The sequence below is a fragment of the Mauremys reevesii genome, linkage group 5 (genome assembly GCF_016161935.1).
Source record: "Mauremys reevesii isolate NIE-2019 linkage group 5, ASM1616193v1, whole genome shotgun sequence".
In the NCBI taxonomy this organism is placed as follows: Eukaryota; Metazoa; Chordata; order Testudines; family Geoemydidae; genus Mauremys; species Mauremys reevesii.
The window spans coordinates 32,537,436-32,557,663 of NC_052627.1; the positions used below are offsets into that span (position 1 = coordinate 32,537,436).

Sequence of the window (20,228 nt, forward strand, 5' to 3'; positions counted from 1 at the left end):
ATAAATGAAGATATAAGACCTCTTGTGCAAGAAATAGAGAATAAATTTAAGTCTACTGTCAGTGTATTACCTAATATATTTTCCTGATGAAGAGCAACTACTACAACTGCCAAATCACAGAGGGCATATGATGGATCAATAGTGGTGGACTACACTCATCCCTCGCCCCCAAGACACTGCTAACATCTCACTATCCAAGGTGCCCCCACTGGCACAAAGGTGTCCACTTCCTTAACTCTGCCCATGTTGTTCTGTGCCCTCCTGCCCTGTGCCATGATGCCACCCTACTCAACTATGTACAGTGAAAGAGGGATCTCTGCAATCAGTGGAGTTCGCACGATTTGTCCATAATAGCGCTGCTTCCATTCAACTCAACGAGCTGTTAATCCTGAAGCCTCTTTGCATCTTGTCTACATGGGATTGTTTTGACACCAAATAATTACACCAACATAGCTGCACCAATACAAACCCATAGTGTGGATGTTCTACACTAGTGTAAAAAGTGACTTGCAGAGGTATGGTTTATCTTGGTTTCAATGGTATAGCTAAACTGATGCCGAGAAATCCCAGAATAGACAATCTCAGGATTGTCTCAGGACCTCCTATATATGGACATCTTAGCAACAAGTGCTACAGTAGTGTTCTTGTCGCAAAACCAACCTTGGACAGGTAATAAATCAGTGGCATCGCCACAACAGAGTCAAAGGAATATTTCCTCCGCCCCACAGAAAATGTTCCCGGAATTGCCCAATAATGATAGGATAGTAAAAAAGAAAAATTAGGTATAAAAACATTAAAAAGGAGAACAACCAATCTGGCTGTCAGAAGTCAAAATGAATCAGGTATTATAAAAGGAAATATTTAAAGACAAAAAAAATCTTAAAGTTTAGCTCCAAGGAAATCTCAAGATATTAGAGACTACTAGAGGTGAAACTTTAATACTAACTTCTGAGGAAGCTTGCCATTGGATGATACTTGAATAACACTTAAGTTTCGCTGTGTGAAAGGAAAGACAAGGTCCTACAGCACCAGGGGCGGCTCTAGGCATTTTGCCGCCCCAAACACGGCAGGCAGGTTGCCTTCGGCGGCTTGCCTGCCGCCCTTGCGGCGACCGGCAGAGCACCCCCAGTGGCTTGCCGCCCCAAGCACGCGCTTGGCGTGCTGGTGCCTGGAGCCACCCCTGTATAGCACTAAAATACCATTGTCGTCTCTGCATTCCTTTCCTTTCAGTTCCTCCATAAAAACCCCTCTCACTTTTCTAAGAGACATTCATTTTCTTTTAGACATGTCTACCCACATCCTGATAAGATCACACAAAGATTCATGTTTCAGCTGAAAAATGTTTCAATTTAGGGTAACATTCATATAAATAAGAGAAACAACAAAACTTTATTAAAATCAAATTTTGCCTTGCCCCATCAATATGCTGTTGCCAGAATCAGCATGCAGGAAAAATTACAGCTATGACTATCTCAGTCTTACTTACTTTTGTTTTACCCGCATTACAATGCACTTTTATTAAAAGAATGTCCATTAAAAAGCTGCCTAAGACATCTTGATGTTGGTTTCTAATCTTGTTAAATCATTCATTTTATAATTCTCCCCCCATTTATACTTTGGACTTAATGAGAGCAGACAGATTCCATGATCATAAAGTGGGTGTATTCAACTTTAGTAAATATTCACTCTGCTTAGGCTACAACTCAATCAGCTGATTAAAACGACAAAGTATTACCTTCCATTTATAGTTGGAAAAAGATTGAGTTTAAGGTCAGGTTTAACTAGCACATCTTAGTTAAGCCAGACCTAAACTTGACCACTTTTCCTAGGCAAGACAAAACTTACTAAAACACTCTGAAATTCCAACTATTTCTGGGGAATTGTCTCATAAGACTGTTCTGAATCTGATTACTGTCAGTAAAGATACACACACGTCTCCCGTCAATTGTGTCTGGTTTTAAAGACAGGAATTGTTTGCTGCAGCAATGTAAAGATGAAGTTAGGTTTAAATGTTACAGCAGTGTAGAATCAGTTATCAACAAGCATAAAATAATCTAGCTGGATTAATGCTAACTGTTTGATGTAACGGATGAGATGAAGATGTGTTTTGTTGAAAATAGGAGTATCTCCTGATTTGGAGGTATCCTCAGCGTGAGGAGCAAAATTAAGATTATTTGAGCACATGGAGTGATGGTGGTTGATTTTATGAGTAACTTTAATTTTGAATTTACGAGTTACTGTTAGTAACTGAGAAAAGTATAGTATTCTCTTAATAAGGGTTTTTTACTCTTTAAGTATTTGGTATTTACAGACGTAAATCCAGTTTAACAAGTTTTTAGTTTGGGAATCTACATACATTTAAAAATATTTAGGAATTGCTTCTTGACAGGAGTCTTCTGGAATCTGCAAGTTACACAGTGATAGATTCCCCCCTCCCACATAAACATAGCTTCCTCTCTCCTGATCTCCAGATTAGACTCCTTTTATCTTCCAGGTAGTGCTCTCACCTGCCACACTCCTCCGATTGGATCACAATTGATCCCCCGTTGCTTCCCCCTCTCCTTGGTATGCTGCTTCAGGTATGGAAGAGGCTACTGTCTGGGATGTCACAGCTTTTTACCTGAGTGTCATGGAGCATCTCTGGCCCCATGACTCTGAAATAACTCCCTGCCTCACTTTCCTCCTCCCCAGAATTTTCTCTCTCTCCTGGCAGGTCACATGTCTCAGTCCTTCAGCTGGGTCATTCTGACCTCAATTCTCTTTTGAGGTAGGAAGTCCAAATTAAGTCCCAACAAACAAAAGAACTTTCTCCCTACCTGGGCTCCTTTCTAGCCTGTCCCAGCCTCAGTTTCCAGTCCCTTCCAGGTTATCTTTAAAGTCTCTGGCTCTAGGATAGAGCCCTAACTCTCAGACTTCTTTCCTGGAGTTTCTAGCACCATGTCAGACTCTCTGGGCTATCTTTTAGTTTCTGTGAGGCTCTGGGATAGAATCCTGAGTCACAGGCTCCTTCCCTGAAGTGCAGGGGCGGCTCTAGGCATTTCGCCGCCCCAAGCACGGCAGGCAGGCTGCGTTCTGCAGCTTGCCTGCAGGAGGTCCGCTGGTCCCACGGCTTCAGCGGACCTCCCGCAGCCGTGCCTGCGGGAGGTCCAGAAGCCGCGGGACCAGCGGAACTCCCGCAGGAAAGCTGCCAAAGACACCCTGCCTGCCACCCCCGCGGCACCGGCAGAGCGGCCCCCGCGGCTTGCCGCCCCAAGCACGCGCTTGGCGTGCTGGGGCCTGGAGCCACCCCTGCTGAAGTGCCTTCAGTCTACTGCGGACCCTCACTTCTGAAGAAGTCTGCCCGCTCTCTGTGGTCCCTCCCAAGTTGACCGATATTAGTCCTCTTACATGGCCTGGTGTCCATTAAGTATCACCTAAACCTCCCTAGTCCCACCTTCTCAGTCTGGGAAACAGCTAATTAATTATGGCTTAAGTATGGCTGGCCCCGTCGCCCCTTAAAGGAGCCAGACACCAAGTGACACTGAGTTTCAAATGGCAGACATGACATGCTTTAGCAGACCCAGCCAATTGTGAAGACACACACAGCACAAAAATAAATGGCAAATGGAAGTGCTTGAAATAAGTATTAAAAGAAACACCTTTTTGAACATCCTGTGTGCCAGAAGTATATTTCAGCACACTCTAATAGTAAATAGATAGGATTCATCTGGCCCCTTACCAACAACTGTCTCTCAGATATTTTACATTTAGTATAGATTTTTAGATGGTATAAAAAACTCGTCATTCCCTGTGATACACATACAAAACAATTAAGGAAAACTATTTTGTGCCATGTAGGGTTACACAGTAAATACTTTGCTTGACTGTGTCTTATATCAAGTAGTTATGTAACTTTTCAGACTCTAACAGATATGGACACTATTTATTAACTACAGAAGCTGTTTTCTTACCAAGAATTGATGGATGCATGGCAAAAGCACTACATCTGCCAGAGTGAAATAAAGCCCCTCAGCAAAAACATGCTCCAGAGGTGGGAGATCAGAGGTTTTTGTTTTCCTGATGTGAGAGGGCTCCCTGTTGGTTGCAGCAGGTATTTCCTGCACAACTAATTTTGAGAAAGCTACTTTCAGTTCCAAACTTGCAGGTTCTCGGTCTTTGATTTCCACTACTGTTCCTTCTTCTGGGCTAAGATTTTTTGTTGCTCTTTTAATGAGGGCAGGTGTTGCAGTCTTATCACCTGCCTTTTGCTGTTGAAGTTTCTGCCTTCGGATTTTGTCATCATTGTGCACTCTGACAGGTTCTCCTAGCTTCTTCTCAAGACGCAAAACCTCAGGTGGAATGGCCTGACACTGATCAGGAGATGCATTCAATAAGCTCTCAACAGCCTGAGGAATGCTGATCTCACAAAGTCTGGTCCACTGACTAACCTGTCATATAAACATAAACAAGCACAGTCTCATTAGAATTGTTTGGATTATAATGCAGACATTCAAAATTAAGGGCATGATTTAAATCTTGGAAAGAGCTTCCATATAAAGGCTGACACTCCATCCTTAACATGCCACGCACACACACCCCTTCCCATGTGTACTTGCAATGTCAAAAATTCAAAGTATATATACACATATATATATGCATGCTACATTGTTTTAGGTGAACAGAATGAAGTTTAAGCTCTCTGAATTTCCTTGCTTTTGTTAGTTTACATTAAACCCTTAATAGATTAATTTCCATTATAAGTCTGGAAACTAATTTTTTTATATAAAAAGAATTAATGGTGGTATGGTGTGGTATAAATGTCTTTTATCTGCATGAGCCATGACTAAATTACATTGGTCATCTCAAATGAGTGCCAGTAAAAACGGAATATCGCATCATCTATGAATCCCACAAATGCCATTTATTTTACAGAAAATCTATTTCAGAAATGTTTTACACAATGTTGGGAATGCTTTTCTGCTTGTGATGGCAGAAATTCAAGAACTATGAGTCCAACTGTAATGATATCTTAACAAAATTCCAATTTTTCTAATTATTTCCCCCCTTTCCTCCATTATTTCTACTTAAATTTTTTACAACTGTCTTTAAACTCAAACTTCTTGTTTGATTTATTCTCTGGTGCAATAATCAAGAATTTATGGCATCAAATACTCTTCTTTAGCAGTCTCTTAATTCACTATCACTCTTTCACCATTGCAACATCTCTCTCCACACACACACACACACACACACACACAAAATTAGTTGCATAATCTCAGATTATAATCTCTTTTCACTGGGATGCTATGGATTTTCATGGAAATTGTTTCCCCAATTTATTTGTAATAGTCTGTAAACTACACGCTTAAATGCTACCCCTTTTTAGGAATCGCACCATATATCAAGCCAAAATTTGATCTTTACCGTTGTCCTTGGTTTCTTTTTTTCAAAATATCTCCAAATAATCTTATATCAGTGAAATCCAACTCTTACCTGTCCTACGTGAAAAAAAAGTTCCTTTACAGTTCAAATTACAGAACAAAAAGCTCTCCACATCCTTTGTTTATATATAAACACTGATAAGAGTACATATTCTTAAAATAGCAACAGCCATAATTAGCAACAGTAATAATTAGGAAGTACAAGTTTATTATTAGTCAAATCTGCACCAAGTACTATGTCCAGCGGACAACTCCACTTCTTAGAATGTTTACAGTAGCCCAGTCTTGCCAATACAACTTAGTTTGATCATTAGTCAAAGACCCTTTCTACCAGGCAACTAATTTTTGTTTGGTCTCTTGGCTTATTGCTTAAATTTCATAACTCCTTAAAATACCAAATTTCGGAGTGTATGTAATTTAAAATGTATTAAAATTAAAGGTTAACAGAAATTATTGTTAAATACAAAAAACTTCTAAGATCCTAAATTATTAACTATATACATGGATAGACTTAAAAGATACAACTCCCCTAACTACCTCCACTCTCCATATTTTAGCATCATGTAACAGGCCTGATTTACCATTATGTTACTTCAGTTTTACACAATTATAATGGCATTTCAAAGGAATTATACCAATGTAAAAGGATGATAAAATATAGTAATGAATGGAACGAAGGGGCTTACCCATGGACAGGTTTGACAAAATTGAGATCCAGGGAAAAAATTTAAAAAGCACCTAACTTAGAAAAACCTACATCCCATTAATGAAATTTAAGACCCTAAGTACCTAAATCTATTTTGAAAATAGGATTTAGCCATATTCAATAATTTTATCCCCAGTCTTGAGATTATAAATTTAAGATCTGATCCTGCATTCCTTGCAAACCCAAAATGGGTACTGACTTCAGTTTATACAGCCTCATTGATACCGATTGGCTTCAAAGAGAGTTTTGGATGTTTAAGGTATACAGGAGATCGGAACCTAATAGATTATGTGTTTGAAGTATTTTATCTTTCTCAGGGCAAGGCCCTGCATATTCCACAGCCATGGAATTTATTGCAGAATTGCATTTTCGTTAAAAAGAAATATTGTTTCCAGTCTTTACGGTTGTAGAGAAAACTTCTAAAATGTGCACCAAGTGTAAACCAATGTAGTGCCATCTATCTGGATTGGCAGAAAATCTGAAATAATAGTTTGAACATGAACAGTCCCATCCATCTAAAGCAGAACACTAAGACTCCACAATTACGTGGCTGCATAATCTGGCATTTTCCCATGATGCTATGGAATTCAATATTTTGCTGCAGCCAGAAACCCAACATTTTGTTTACTTTTTGTCAAACTGTGCTACTGGGAACTGCCTGCAGCTGTCTATTACCCTGCAGTTTTCCTCAAAGGAAGAAATTAATTAGATTAATCTATGCTCCCTGCAATGAATCCTGGACCTAAGCAGCAAGCAGGAGGCTGGTCCAGCGTGTAGCCAGGGAGTAGAGGTGTAGGCTTGACCAAGGAAGCTGGAGAATAGCAGAGCAGCCACGGCCCTGATAAACTGCTGAAGACCACTAAAAACTAAAAGGAGGATCTGTGCTGGGTCATCTGGATAACATTATGGGAGCTGAAGGCAGAACGTGGAGCCAAGGCACCTGGAGAGTGTACAGTAATGAAAAACCCTCTTCAAAAATAATCAGGGCTGAAAATAAGCAACAATAAATTTTACAGCAATGAGTATTTTCATAAGCAATAGTTGTATTTGTTGTTTTGGGGAATAGGAATGAAGGCTATTTCATGATAGTAGAACAAATTAATGTCACAGAATTTGGTCCAGAGTAAATATGGCCATGGCTAAGGGTTATTATACAATTAAACTTGAATGAGCTCAGGTCACTGGACAGACCAGAACTAAAGACTATAAGGTTACCTTATGACAGAATATATGTAGGAACAGTTTAAGAAGATATTACACCTCTACCCCGATATAACGCTTCCCGATATAACACGAATTCAGATATAACGCGGTAAAGCAGCGCTCGGGGGGGGCAGGGCTGCGCGCTTCATTCATTCATTCATGCCCACCGGGGGGTATGCCAAACAACACACCAACTCCCCAGTCTCTCCTATGGGGGGCCATTCGCCTAGCTGGTTCTGGCTAGCCAGGTTTTTTTTTTTTTTTCCCCTGACCTGAGCGTCGCAGGTATTATTGGCGGCCTCTTTTTCTCCTCTTGGGGGGGGGTTCTGCTGCAGTGCCTGTCTGATGTTTGGTTGTTGCTTGGTTTAGTAGTATGTCTATATCCAGCCCCTCCTCCTCTCCTTCTCTTTCTTCCTCTGGAGTTGATGGGTCCTCTCCCAAAGGTGGATGTTACTGATGGTGTCTGTCCCAGGGCGGATGGAGAATCCTCCTTCTGGGGCAGCTATTAATGAAGGTCTGATCTTTCCTGGTGGTTGTTTGGTTGTCCTCCAGTTTCACGTTGGAGTTGAGAATTTTTCTTTCATCTTTAGAAAGCAAGCTCTCCAGATGCTCTCTCTGTGTCAAGGCTGCTCTAAGCTCTTGCCCTCTTACTTTGACTTCTGCGTCTGTACTGATGCCTGTGCCCTGCTGCTCTGCTCGATGATGGCTACTAGGGTAGTAGGTGAAGGACTCTTACTTCTTCCATTCAGTGTGACTGTGTGACTGGTCTGTTTTTGATGGAATTGAGATGATCTTCTTCTTCTTGTTTGTGTTGGATGATGAGGCCAACCTGTGATGATGTGCGTACGTACGTCTCTTCTTCTGCATCTGCTGTTTACTGTGCGAAAGGAGTGCAAAGGTCGCGGCAAAGTCCAGGTCATCAAGCTGGGTCCACATGACCATTGGATTAATCCAATCGATGACGAGAAGAAAGAGAAGTGGTGACAACAAGCATCCTTGTCTGACTCCGGTTCGCACCTGGATGCGCGCTTCAGCGGATCAAATCAAGTTCGATACAACGCGGTTTCACCTATAATGCGGTAAGATTTTTTGGCTCCCGAGGACAGCGTTATATCGAGGTAGAGGTGTATTTTTTTAAAGTGGTGAACAAATAAGCAGATCTTTTAAATAAGATGGTGTAGACAAGTAATAGTCATACTGAAAAATTAAATGAGTACATGGAATTTCTAAATGGCATTAAAGAGTTTCACAGCTTAGAGTACCTGACCTCCCTTTCTGGGATGTAAGGAGTAGGCTCTTCATGGAACATGTTCTGCCCTCTACCTGCATTACCATTGGATTTTTGTTTGTTGGATTTTTTTGCACAACAGTGCCTTTCACTTTCTATGGTACAAAACAAAGGGGTTTTGTTGTTTTGTTTTTATATTTAATCTTTTAAATGTTAGAACTAGACTGACTCAAGTTGTAAATTATCAAGCCTTTCCTAGCACAAGTAGCCCATAAGCTTGGTTCTGGACCTACACTACTATGTAACTAGATTTAATTATTATCTTCTCTTTTACACACCTTCCAAGCCCTTAGTTCAGGATTCTGTATTTATCTTAGAAGAACTGATGTCATCCTGAACACCTGTGTATAAAGAATGCAATTCGCTGATTTGATTTAGGGGTGAGTAATAACACCAGCTCTCACACACAACCCTAAACTCTGAGAGCATGGCAGATATAAAAAGTAAACTGAATTTCTTTTAAAACAGATAGCAGCAGATTTTCAATAGGTCTAAAATGGAATAGCTCCAATTTCTATGAAACTACACTACATTATACCACCTGAGGTATACCTGGCCCATATTTTTAATTTTAAAGCTACTTATATTCTGTTAAATATTTAGGGTGGGTTTTTTTTGTTTTAAATCATTACCATTCACCAGAATCAGTACAGCCACTGTTGTACCAACAATAGGAAACTGTATGATAAAATATCTTAACTGGCTTTTCCAGCAGACATCAACATTAAAACCCAATTTTTAGTGTTAACTATATTTAAATATGTAACAGAAAAAGATGCACTCACTTCAGCACAGGCTTTTAGGCACGTCTTTTTAAACCCCAAAAGTTCCAAAACCAACTTCTTTGATGGATCTACCTCATATGTTTTCTGTATTATGTGTCTCAACACAACAGAAAGTCCAGCGCGACAGAATTTGCCATTTTCTTCAACTATAGCAGGCAAACAGCAGCTCTGGACAACCAAAGGGAGTTGACACCTTGAGATGAAGTGGACCTCTAGGCCATCAGGCTGTGCTTTGCCAAATACCTGGTCATCTGTACTGTCACTAGCAGGCACTAAGAAAACTTTGAATAATTTGCAGTCACAGTAGGACAGCAAAAACAAGGATATTGATGTGTGGAGAGGAAAGATGCAATCTTCAAATTGATGGGAGTAGGCCAGGTACAGATGTTCTTCAGTAACACCACCTTTCATTTTCCTTCAGAGCTGAAGTACCTGAAATAGAAGTCAGAACAATAATATTTATAAAGAATATAGCATTTAAGTTTTTTGTTTTAAGACTTGAAATAATGACTGTTGCACCTGTTTGAGACAGGTGATTTTAACACGAGACAAGCATTCTTTTAAATATTTGCCAGTTCAAATAACAAGATATGTACTGCAGTCCCCTCTGAGATATGAGTGATTGCAGATGTGTACTTATATATATTTAACATGTCACAAATGAGCCCCACTCACACTCAATAACTAAGGCCCCAATCCTCTAGCTATATTCACACAGGTCTACTCATGTGTATGTGTTTGCACTATCAAGGCCTAAGTGTGGAAAAGGCACTGTATTAAACCACCCATTCTGCATTTAAACTCATCTATTCTCTGCTAATAGATGCTCACCCCCAAAAGCTTGAGGGAATATATTAGCAGTTATCTGTCATGAAAGAAAACAAACTAATCATGAACTAGAAATGAATATGACTGAACTGTTAGAAATGGGTCTAGACGTGGTTCTCAAACTTATTTTACTCTTCTTTGTGTCTCTACTTGTTTTCGCCTTCCTCCCCAAGTACATACATCAGCACCAAGCTCTGAAGGCAGATCAGAGAGGCTGCTGGCTGGGCACCCAACTCTGAAGGCAACGCCACACCAGAAGCAACACAGAAGTAATGACAGCATTGTGGAAAGTGATATTCGGCAATATAACTGTTCACAGCAGACTTAGCGCCCCATTGCTACTCTGACTTCTGTACTATTCCTGCCACCCCGAGGGCTGACAGACAGAGCCTCGCCACCTCCAGGTGAGGGATTCAGGGGGGGGAGGAGAGCCTGAGCCAAGGTGGCAGGGTTCCAACTGTCCCCTTTATCTCTGCCTCCCGAGTGTGCATGGTCCTTCTGCACAAGCCCCAGCCACCTGAAGCTGACAGCCACAGCACTTAAAAAACAAGACAAAACACACAGCTTGCACCACTCTTGACACATTCTCACACCTCTCTTGGAAGGCCCACCCCACAGTTTGAGAACTGCTGGTCTAGACTCTTGACTTCCCAATTGTCTCCTATCCTTTCCAAATTTCTTCTGCCCCTTCTTCTTCATATGGCTGAGGTAAATGTAGAGCAACAACTATAATTTTACGTTTAGATAGTTAAGCTAGATAATTGCATCTGGAGTAGCAGAGTGTTCTGCTGGCGATGCCTCCTTCATATTTGTGAATTGGGCATTGAGTTCCATGGTCTGTCCTGGGTGACCACAGTCACACATTGGAGAGTCTGTAATTTTCCATTATTGCTGCAAGTATCCGCATCTGCCATGGTTTGTGCGGATACGGTTTAAGGCTGCCCATAACCTTTGTGAGAGATCGAAGCCAGAGATCTTCTGCAGGTGGCCTTTCATGAGGTGTTTATTTGTGACTTCTTGTGAATTCCATTCAGCTTTGTAAGCTTCATCAGGGTTGAAGTTGCATTGTTGAAGATTAAATGCCTGGGTCCAAAAAAAGCTTGTGCAACTTCAAGCAGGATGAAGGATTAAGGTCCTGGTGGATGGGAAAACGTACATTTTCCACGATCCTCTGAAATTTCTGAAGGGTTGTGGCATCATGGCAAATGGATGGGGGCACAATGTGCAACAGCACTGGCAGCCAAGGTGTTGGGGTCGAGTTGAGGGTTCCAGTGATGCACCGCATTGCAGTGTTTAGTTGTATATCAACAAGTCAAGTATGGCTACTTCTGGTCCATACCGGTGCATAGGCTTTGGCTATGGAGTACACAAGGGCCATCACCGATGTCTGTAACACTGATGCTTATGCTCCCCAGCTTGTGCTTGCCGTTTTCTGGACCAGGTTGACCCTTGTCTTCATCTTGGCAGCTACCTTCTTCAGATGGTCGTGGGAGGTTAGCGTGTGGTCCAGCTTCACTCCGAGACTGGTCGGAGTGAGGTCATGTCACACAGTGTTGCCGCAGAAGGTCACTTTCAGGGTGTGCTTAGTGTTCCTGTTATCAAGATGGAATGCAGTGACTGTTGTTTAGTGAGGATTTGGTTTGAGCCTCCATTTCCGGAAATACTCCTCTATTGTGTTTAGGTTCCTGTTCAAGGTGGACTTTATGTCACTGAAGGTGGCTGCTTGAGTTGCCAGGGCAAGGTCATCCGCATATGCAAATTATAACAACCTGTACTTAAATTACAACAACCTATTAAGGCCTAAGTTTGTGGGTATTCACCCACGAAAGCTCATGCTGCAAAACGTCTGTTAGTCTATAAGGTGCCACAGGATTCTTTGCTGCTTTTAAAAATAATATGAGAGAGGATGAACCTATTACACCTCTACCCCAATATAACGCTGTCCTCGGGAGCCAAAAAAATCTTACCATGTTATAGGTGAAACCACGTTATATCAAACTTGCTTTGATCCGCCAGAGTGCGTAGTCCCACGCCCCCGGAGTGCTGCTTTACCGCGTTATATCCGAATTCATGTTATATAGGGTCACATTATATCGGGGTAGAGGTGTCGTTCTAAAAATCTGAAGGGCATGGTGGCCAAAAACAAGTACTTTAATTCATTAAATACTTAAAAATCTGTGCCATCAAGCATCCTCCTCGTTAGCAAAAAGAAGTATCAAATTTAGTGTAAAGGTTATGTCTAGTTGCAAATCAACATGCCTTAATGATTACCAATCAATGAGAATCAATGTTTCTTTAGGAAAATAACTACAAAGTACAAATTAAAAACAACCTTAAAATTAAAATCAAGGTGTCCTGCCCACTGATTTAAATCCCAATTAAAACGATAATTTAAATCACTTTGATCAAACTGATTTAACTCAATCAACCTTGAGCTTCTGAATGGTTTTATGCAATTTACTATTTGGTATTCTTAAAAATGTGTAAGCAAGCACTTAGTAATTATGGGAACAGGCACTCTAAAAGTTAATAAATATATAGCAGTCAGATCTCTCCTAATATTATCATGCATTTTTTAAAAATCTGGTATTGCTCATGTGTGCGTGACTATAGCAGTTGATTTTATGAGGCAGATTTGTGTTTCTGAGATCACTATAAGGCCAATACAACATATTCATGTAACCAGAAGACGGCATTAGTTTCTATACTACAAATGAAATCCAACTTCTGTAGGGTCATTCACTGAAGGCAAGAGCAAGCAAAAAACAGACAAGCTGAATGCACCTCACGAATCCTATATGTGTGCATCTCAAGCACACACAATTCATTTAAAGAGAAGTTTGACTTAATTAAAATAATACTCATGGCTCACATTAATATTCTTGTCATCATATGAAAAAAAAATCAATTCAATTTCCTTAATACTTCATTCAAGAGTCACAGTTTCCTCTATCAATCTTACACTATTCGCAGGCAGTTTAAGAATTATGATGCAATAATTGTTCTGCACCACCATCTAATAAAATTCCCATCTACTGCCTTATAAATTGCAATTCATATTGCAATCTTTAGACACTAGATGGCATCCTTTTGGAGCAATCATTGTAGAAGCAAATACCACCACCGGAGAAAGGGTATCTTAACAGTACAAAAAACTGCCATTATGAATGTTTTGTATAGAAAGCAAATGACTCTGGACCAATATTATTCTTTTTTAAAAATATCTATTTAATAACATCACTATAACTGGGCCAAAACTGTTGTTCTAGGACTTAGGTATGAAAAATTGTCTAGTCCATCTTAGAGACTAAAGTAAAGATCCAAATTACTGCAATGGTTATATTATGGTATTTTTTTTTAAGTGATTGATCACACACACAGTGCAGCACTAGGGAGGATACTGTAAAGAGTATTGCTGTGCAGTCTGGCTGCTCAGGCTCGGTCACCAATCAACCAAGTTAACTCTGCAGTGAAAGCAATTCCTTAGTTGATTTCTAACAAGGTTTTGAAAGCAGCTACTCAATGGAGAAGTAATGCCCACCCATGCTGCTGCTATTGCTTGCGCAGAGTTTTCTGAAACATAAGGAAAGCTGTTTCCACAATCAAGTAGCAATAGAAACTGGGTTGGGTTTTTTGTTGGTAAATGATCATTTGAAGTCTCTACAAGTCTCGTAAAAGAAAGATCTTAAAAACATAAACCATGGATTTTCCACTAGCTATCCTAACTAATTTTTTTTAAAGCCATAATTATCCAGTGCAGCAAGAGACCTTTGAGTGTCATACATATTTAGGATATGTGCCATTCATATAAAATGCCTTTATGTAAGTCTTCAAAGAGTACATTTACATTTAACAGTTTTTACACCTTCATGTGACAGTTGTTAGAGAAGTTAATTCCCTTCCCCTGGAGGAAAAAAAAACTGAAAGCATAAGCATTAGTAAATATTACGATTAACAGCTTTCAACAGAGGCAGCCATTGGAATTTAGAACTTATGTACACAAAAAATGGCTGAAACAACTTTGCTGATGATCATCAATCATTGCATTTAGGTAGTTTCAATCCAAAGTAAACTACGTGTAAATTATGAACTGATGAAAAATAAATTATTTTACGAGTGCTGCTGCTTTATAATATTGTAACACAGGTCTGAGTTCTGGAGCAGGTAACTAAGGGACTAATCTTACAAACATTTAAGGCTTGTAATTAACTCACATGCATGTTTGCAACTTAGGGTCTTTTCCCCACCAAAATCACTTTCTCCCTCAGATTAGAAGTACTTGAGGTTTATAGTGATTTTGGGAGAAACCACTCTCTTTTCAGCTTCTGAGATAGTTAATTTAGATCAGAGGAATTAAAACTCATTCTATGGAGTTGAACAAAGTAGGGTCCATCCAGGACAATATACTGTTCTCTGTCAATAGTGGACCTCCCAAAAATGTCATGATGAGCTTCACTCATTTAGGAAACCACTACTTCCATCATCCAGCTGCTTCTCTACTCCTCTGTCCATCTTGACTTGGTGGCCTAGTGGCAGATTTTGTTTTCAATGCCAGAGAGTTCAAGTTCAAATTTCAAAGACGCTTTGACAGCCCTGGTGAAATATACACCATCTTTAAACTTGCAAGAAGTCAAACTCAATTATCACAATAGTCCCTTCTGGAGTATATGAGTGAAATCCTGGCCCTAAAGAAGTTAATGACAAAACCCTCATTGACTCCAACGGGTCCAGGATTTCACCCTATAAATCTTAATTCTTCATTTCTCTTTTTTTGTTTTCGGAATCTACCACCTTTCTTAAATTCCACTGTTGTAGCACCACTGATGGTATTAATGGTGACAAAAGAAGGCCATGTCTATGCTGGGGAGGGTTTGTACTGGTGTAGTTATCCCCAGGAAGCTGCACTGGTTCAAGTCACTTTTATACCAGTATGGAACACCTGCACTAGGTTTTTCCACTGGTACAGCCATATCCATGTAACTACACACAAAAAACCCCCCTGAGTTCATAAAGACTCTAGTACAGATCAGCCACCACTATTTTAATTGCTATATGGTTTAGACCTTCCCTGAAAAAGTTTCAATGACACAGTGGTTAACACACAAGCAGCCAGTCTATAACTAGCATGCCCACTATTGAAACAAAGGTGAAGCTGCAAAAGGGGTAATGATGGGGAAATTTTTAAAAAATTGCTAGTGAAAGCACAGCCTAAGTGATCTCTCTCCTTTGTTTTCTTGAATTCAGTTTATGAGATAGTTAAGATAGAACAGCAGTATTAAATTCATTCTATGGAGTGAAACAAATTACATTCTTAATTAGGTCCACTTAGGACAATATACTGTTCTCTGTCCACAATGGACACCCCAAAAATGTCAGGTTTCTTGAATTATTTTGAAGCAGCTTGAACTCCTACGGTGAGAGTCTGATTGTAGTTACACTAGTGCAAAGTAACTCTGCTGGTGTCAATACTTCACATTTATGCCATTTTAATCATGCTGGCCTGTAGTCTGCACCCCTCTCCCCCAAACTACACAACAAAACGAATAAAATTATATTAAACAATGAACACCTCTTCTGGTTCACCCTTATCTTACTTGGGTCTGTCTTGTAGGATGTAAACTCCGTTAGAATTGCAATATTATCATGCATATGCGCGCGCTTCTGCCAGGCGCTTTAAGGCTGTCAGTTTCTAAAGTCCCCTGGGTCACTTCCTACCCCGCCTAGTCGGACGTTGGCGTTGTGGGAGCGGTTCCCCGTAGGTCCCCTCCGCCGGCGCCCCTCTCCGGGTCTCCGGTATGGCCTCTGCCCGGCTGACGTCCCGGTCCAGGCTCCCTGGCTCTCCTCCCGCAGGAGCTGACGGTCTGCGTCCTTCTCCCCCGGTGGTCAGCCCAGACTGAGCAGACCTGCAGGCTTTTATACTGGTCTGCCAGTTGGAGCATGCCCAGCAGAACTTCCTGGGCGTGGCTTCCTCTGCTAGTAGAGAAGGGTTAACCCCTGCTGTACCAGTGCGGGGCTGCCCTGCCCCGTCACACACTGGTACAGCCATATCCATGTAACTACACACAAAAAACCCCCCTGAATTCATAAAGACTCTAGTACAGATCGGCCACCACTATTTTAATTGCTATATGGTTTAGACCTTCCCTGAAAAAGTTTCAATGACACAGTGGTTAACACACAAGCAGCCAGTCTATAACTAGCATGCCCACTATTGAAACAAAGGTGAAGCTGCAAAAGGGGTAATGATGGGGAAATTTTTTAAAAATTGCTAGTGAAAGCACAGCCTAAGTGATCTCTCTCCTTTGTTTTCTTGAATTCAGTTTATGAGATAGTTAAGATAGAACAGCAGTATTAAACTCATTCTATGGAGTGAAACAAATTACATTCTTAATTAGGTCCACTTAGGACAATATACTGTTCTCTGTCCACAATGGACACCCCAAAAATGTCAGGTTTCTTGAATTATTTTGAAGCAGCTTGAACTCCTATGGTGAGAGTCTGATTGTAGTTACACTAGTGCAAAGTAACTCTGCTGGTGTCAATACTTCACATTTATGCCATTTTAATCATGCTGGCCTGTAGTCTGCACCCCTCTCCCCCAAACTACACAACAAAACGAATAAAATTATATTAAACAATGAACACCTCTTCTGGTTCACCCTTATCTTACTTGGGTCTGTCTTGTAGGATGTAAACTCCGTTAGAATTGCAATATTATCATGCATACAGTGCTGAGTACCCTGCCAGCAGTTAATAATAATAATTCCCCCACCCTTTGAATTTCACACCTCGCCTTACCATCTATCATCCAGATCTTTTTCTCCCCACTTCCCTGGGCCTGCATTAAAAGGAGATTTATTACAATGTATCCTCTTCTCCCATACTACAATCTCCTTAACAGAGCCTGCTTTGCCTATTGCTTTTTCCCCAGCTGCTCTCTTGTAGATTCTCAGTGTACTACGGAGTAGGAAACAGCTATCAGAGACTGCACTAGAAAAGATGATAATAAGCAATTGCTGGCTGCAGACAGACAGAAGCTTAGACTGAGTGTAGACTCAGGTGCTGAGAGTCAGGCAGAGGAAGGACTAACCTATTACAGGGCTTAACTGCTTACAATAGGAGACTTTAAAAAACACTACTGGGGTGACGGTAGCCATCTCTTCGTCTATTCCTACTGAATGTTCGGAATGAACAAAGCACAATAACTGGATGTTTCCCTTAAAATAATCAGCAGTGAACTAATTAACAATGTTTATATTAATGTGTCATCATTAGGGTTCTGAGAGAACATTATGTTGAGTTGAACAGTGACACAACATTTCTCAGAGCTTTTTTGGAAAGTTTCAGAGTTCTTTGCAGAGTAGACAAGACTATATTGGTTCATATTTGGAAAGTTATTTTTGCAACCAGAGTGGCTAAGAAAATGTTTTTAAATTAAATCTTAAATTCTCCAGAGTGTTTGACAGAGGGAAAAAAACCTCATATCTTTTTAGGCAAATTATCACTGTCCGTTTCATATCTATGCTTTAGACTATGTCTTCCCAGTAGAGAAAAAACATTGTTCCATAAAAATTACTCCAGTCCTTAATATCTTAATACAGAATTAATTTTCAGAATATAGTTCAAACATGGTTAAATCAAAACAATTTGTCAGAGAAAAAGAATAAACCTCTAAAGAGATATAATAGGTCACCCACAGAGAGTTTGGGTTGTTTCTGGCTTTTTCTTGGCTCTTTATATAGAGCCTCTAGTAACAGAGCATCAGAAACCTACACACAAGATTTAAAGATAATCTGTAGTAAATGGAGAAGAAGAGAGAAATTTGTGCTCATGCCCTTTCTTTTTGTTTATGATATGTAAAGGTGGTAAAAGTGGGGGTTGGGAGTTGTTTAATTTAAGTTAATTTAATTTAATTCTTCTTGTTTTACATATAAAACATTCAAGGCTGGAAGACACTGTGATAACTGGAAAACTGGAAAACTACCGAAATAGTGACATCACAAGAGCCAAGAGAACTCTGGGCAATTGAGAGGGGAAGAGATTTTTAGTCAGTGTTTAAAACTTTTTGTTTTTAATGTTTACAAATATGTAATTTCAGTTACTAAAATCCCAAATAAAGTGAGCACTGTTAAAGATTCAACCTCCTTGCCCTTTCAATTAAGGTATTAGAAGTCTCAATAAACATCCCTGAGACCTCCCAGAGGGTCCTCCAGCATAACCAGAGAAGACCGCATTAGACATTCCTGATATTTATAAAACAAAAAAATTAGGGGAAAAAACCTTCAAAACAACAAACTTTTCAGGCCTTCTTTATATATTATAAAAGCAGCAAAAAAGGCAAGAAGACGATTGTTGAAAAAATCCTTTGAAGGTCATCTTTAAAAAACCTCCAACTTCTATGAGCAGGTAATCTATCACAATTCCAGTTTCAGAGAGGAGTTCTAGGAAAACCTTCCTCCCTTGCTTACACAAACGAGTTTGCAAAGAATTGGGCAGTATATTTTCTGACCTCTAACTTCCACAGTCAACTGTACCAACTGCACAATTATATGCTCAGCTTGGTCTCTCAGTTATATTTTCCATTCATCTTTGAAGTCTGAAGGCTTAGATTAATCCAGCAGGTTTCTCTTGCTCTCACTCTCGTAGCCATCAAAAACCTTTTAGTCATGAAACAGATAATTCATTACCTCAAACATTTATCTAGCAAATTTCTTATTCAGCCTCAGACAGATGGTGGTGATCAATGCAAACCCACCTGCTATGTTCAAAAGCACCTGTTTTTTATTCCCAGTTAACTGTTCTCTCAAATAGGAGCTTTCCCACTCTCTCTTTAATATTGCAGTTTCTATAGTTAATGATACTGACTTCATCTTATTTTAAAAAATGACAACTGTACATGAATACTATACAAAGACACATTAAATATGGTTAAAAATGTAGTAGTTCACATAAGCCTACACCAGAAAAGTTACCATATTGCTGACAACGGCTTCAGCTGAACACAGTAAAAGTACATGTGTAGACCAGATCAAACCATGTTCAGCATCATTTCAGAAAAGAAAATCATTGTTCTGTTGTTTATCCTGGTCTATACTTGCTGTTCAACCATGTACAGGTACTGCTGATGCTCACTGCAGCAACAGTTAATTTTCCAAGGTTACACTAACTCTTAGCAGAGTTGAGCAATAATAAATTTAAGCAAAATTGGACAGGAAATAATTACAGGGATTAGATATGCACTTTCAAATAGTTGTCATTCCTTTGAAAATCAGAATGGAGTAATGTGAAGAGAACTAAGAGGAGGAAGGAATTTTTTGCTGATCATCTTTTTCTTCCAGATTGGTTTGGTCGTTATTTAACATGAGACTTTTTACATTTCCTCTAGCACAAGAAGTTTGAAAGTGTGTAAGACAGAGATGGCAGAGTCATTATTAAACTGTTCCAGACACGATGGGCTCTCACTCATGCCTGTAATTACTGTTCAATACATTATATACAGTTATACTTGGCTCTTGTTCCAGTAAACAAGCAAAGTATTTTTATTAAGTGTCAATAGGTGACATAGGGACGGGACTAGTGGGTTTTGCAGTCCAGCCTATCGCATTTATTAATGAATAATTAAACATAAAAAAGGTTTTAACAGATATTGTCAGTTCAAGTTTTGTCCCAAATTCAGGACTCTTCTGAAAAAAATATGACCATGAGAAATATGTCTATGAACATGTCTTTAAGAAAAAGTGGAAAAAAATATTTTGAACAAATCTCTTAGGGCTAGTCTACACTTACCAGCCGGGTCGACGCGGTGAGTTCGACTTCTCGGAGTTCAAACTATCGCGTCTAATCTGGACGCGATAGTTCGAACTCCGGAAGCGCCTCGGTCGACTCCGGTACTCCACCACTGCAAAAGGCGGTGGCGGAGTCGACCTTGGAGCCGCGGACTTCGATTCCGCGGCATCTGGATGGGTGAGTAGTTCGAACTAGGGTACTTCGAATTCAGC

At 40.0% G+C, this 20,228-nt stretch overlaps 1 protein-coding gene across 1 annotated transcript in view; it reads right to left on the bottom strand.

Moving 5' to 3' along the window:
* The window catches only part of GSTCD (glutathione S-transferase C-terminal domain containing), a 123,895-nt gene that overhangs the window by 100,159 nt on the left and 3,508 nt on the right, over window positions 1-20,228 (bottom strand). Inside the window, exons 2-3 of the mRNA XM_039540197.1 lie at window positions 9,403-9,834; window positions 3,951-4,427 (exon numbers count right to left, since the gene is read on the bottom strand). Coding sequence (XP_039396131.1) covers window positions 3,951-4,427; window positions 9,403-9,813 — 888 coding nt within the window. The 5' untranslated portion in view covers window positions 9,814-9,834. The remainder of the gene's footprint in view (window positions 1-3,950; window positions 4,428-9,402; window positions 9,835-20,228) is intronic.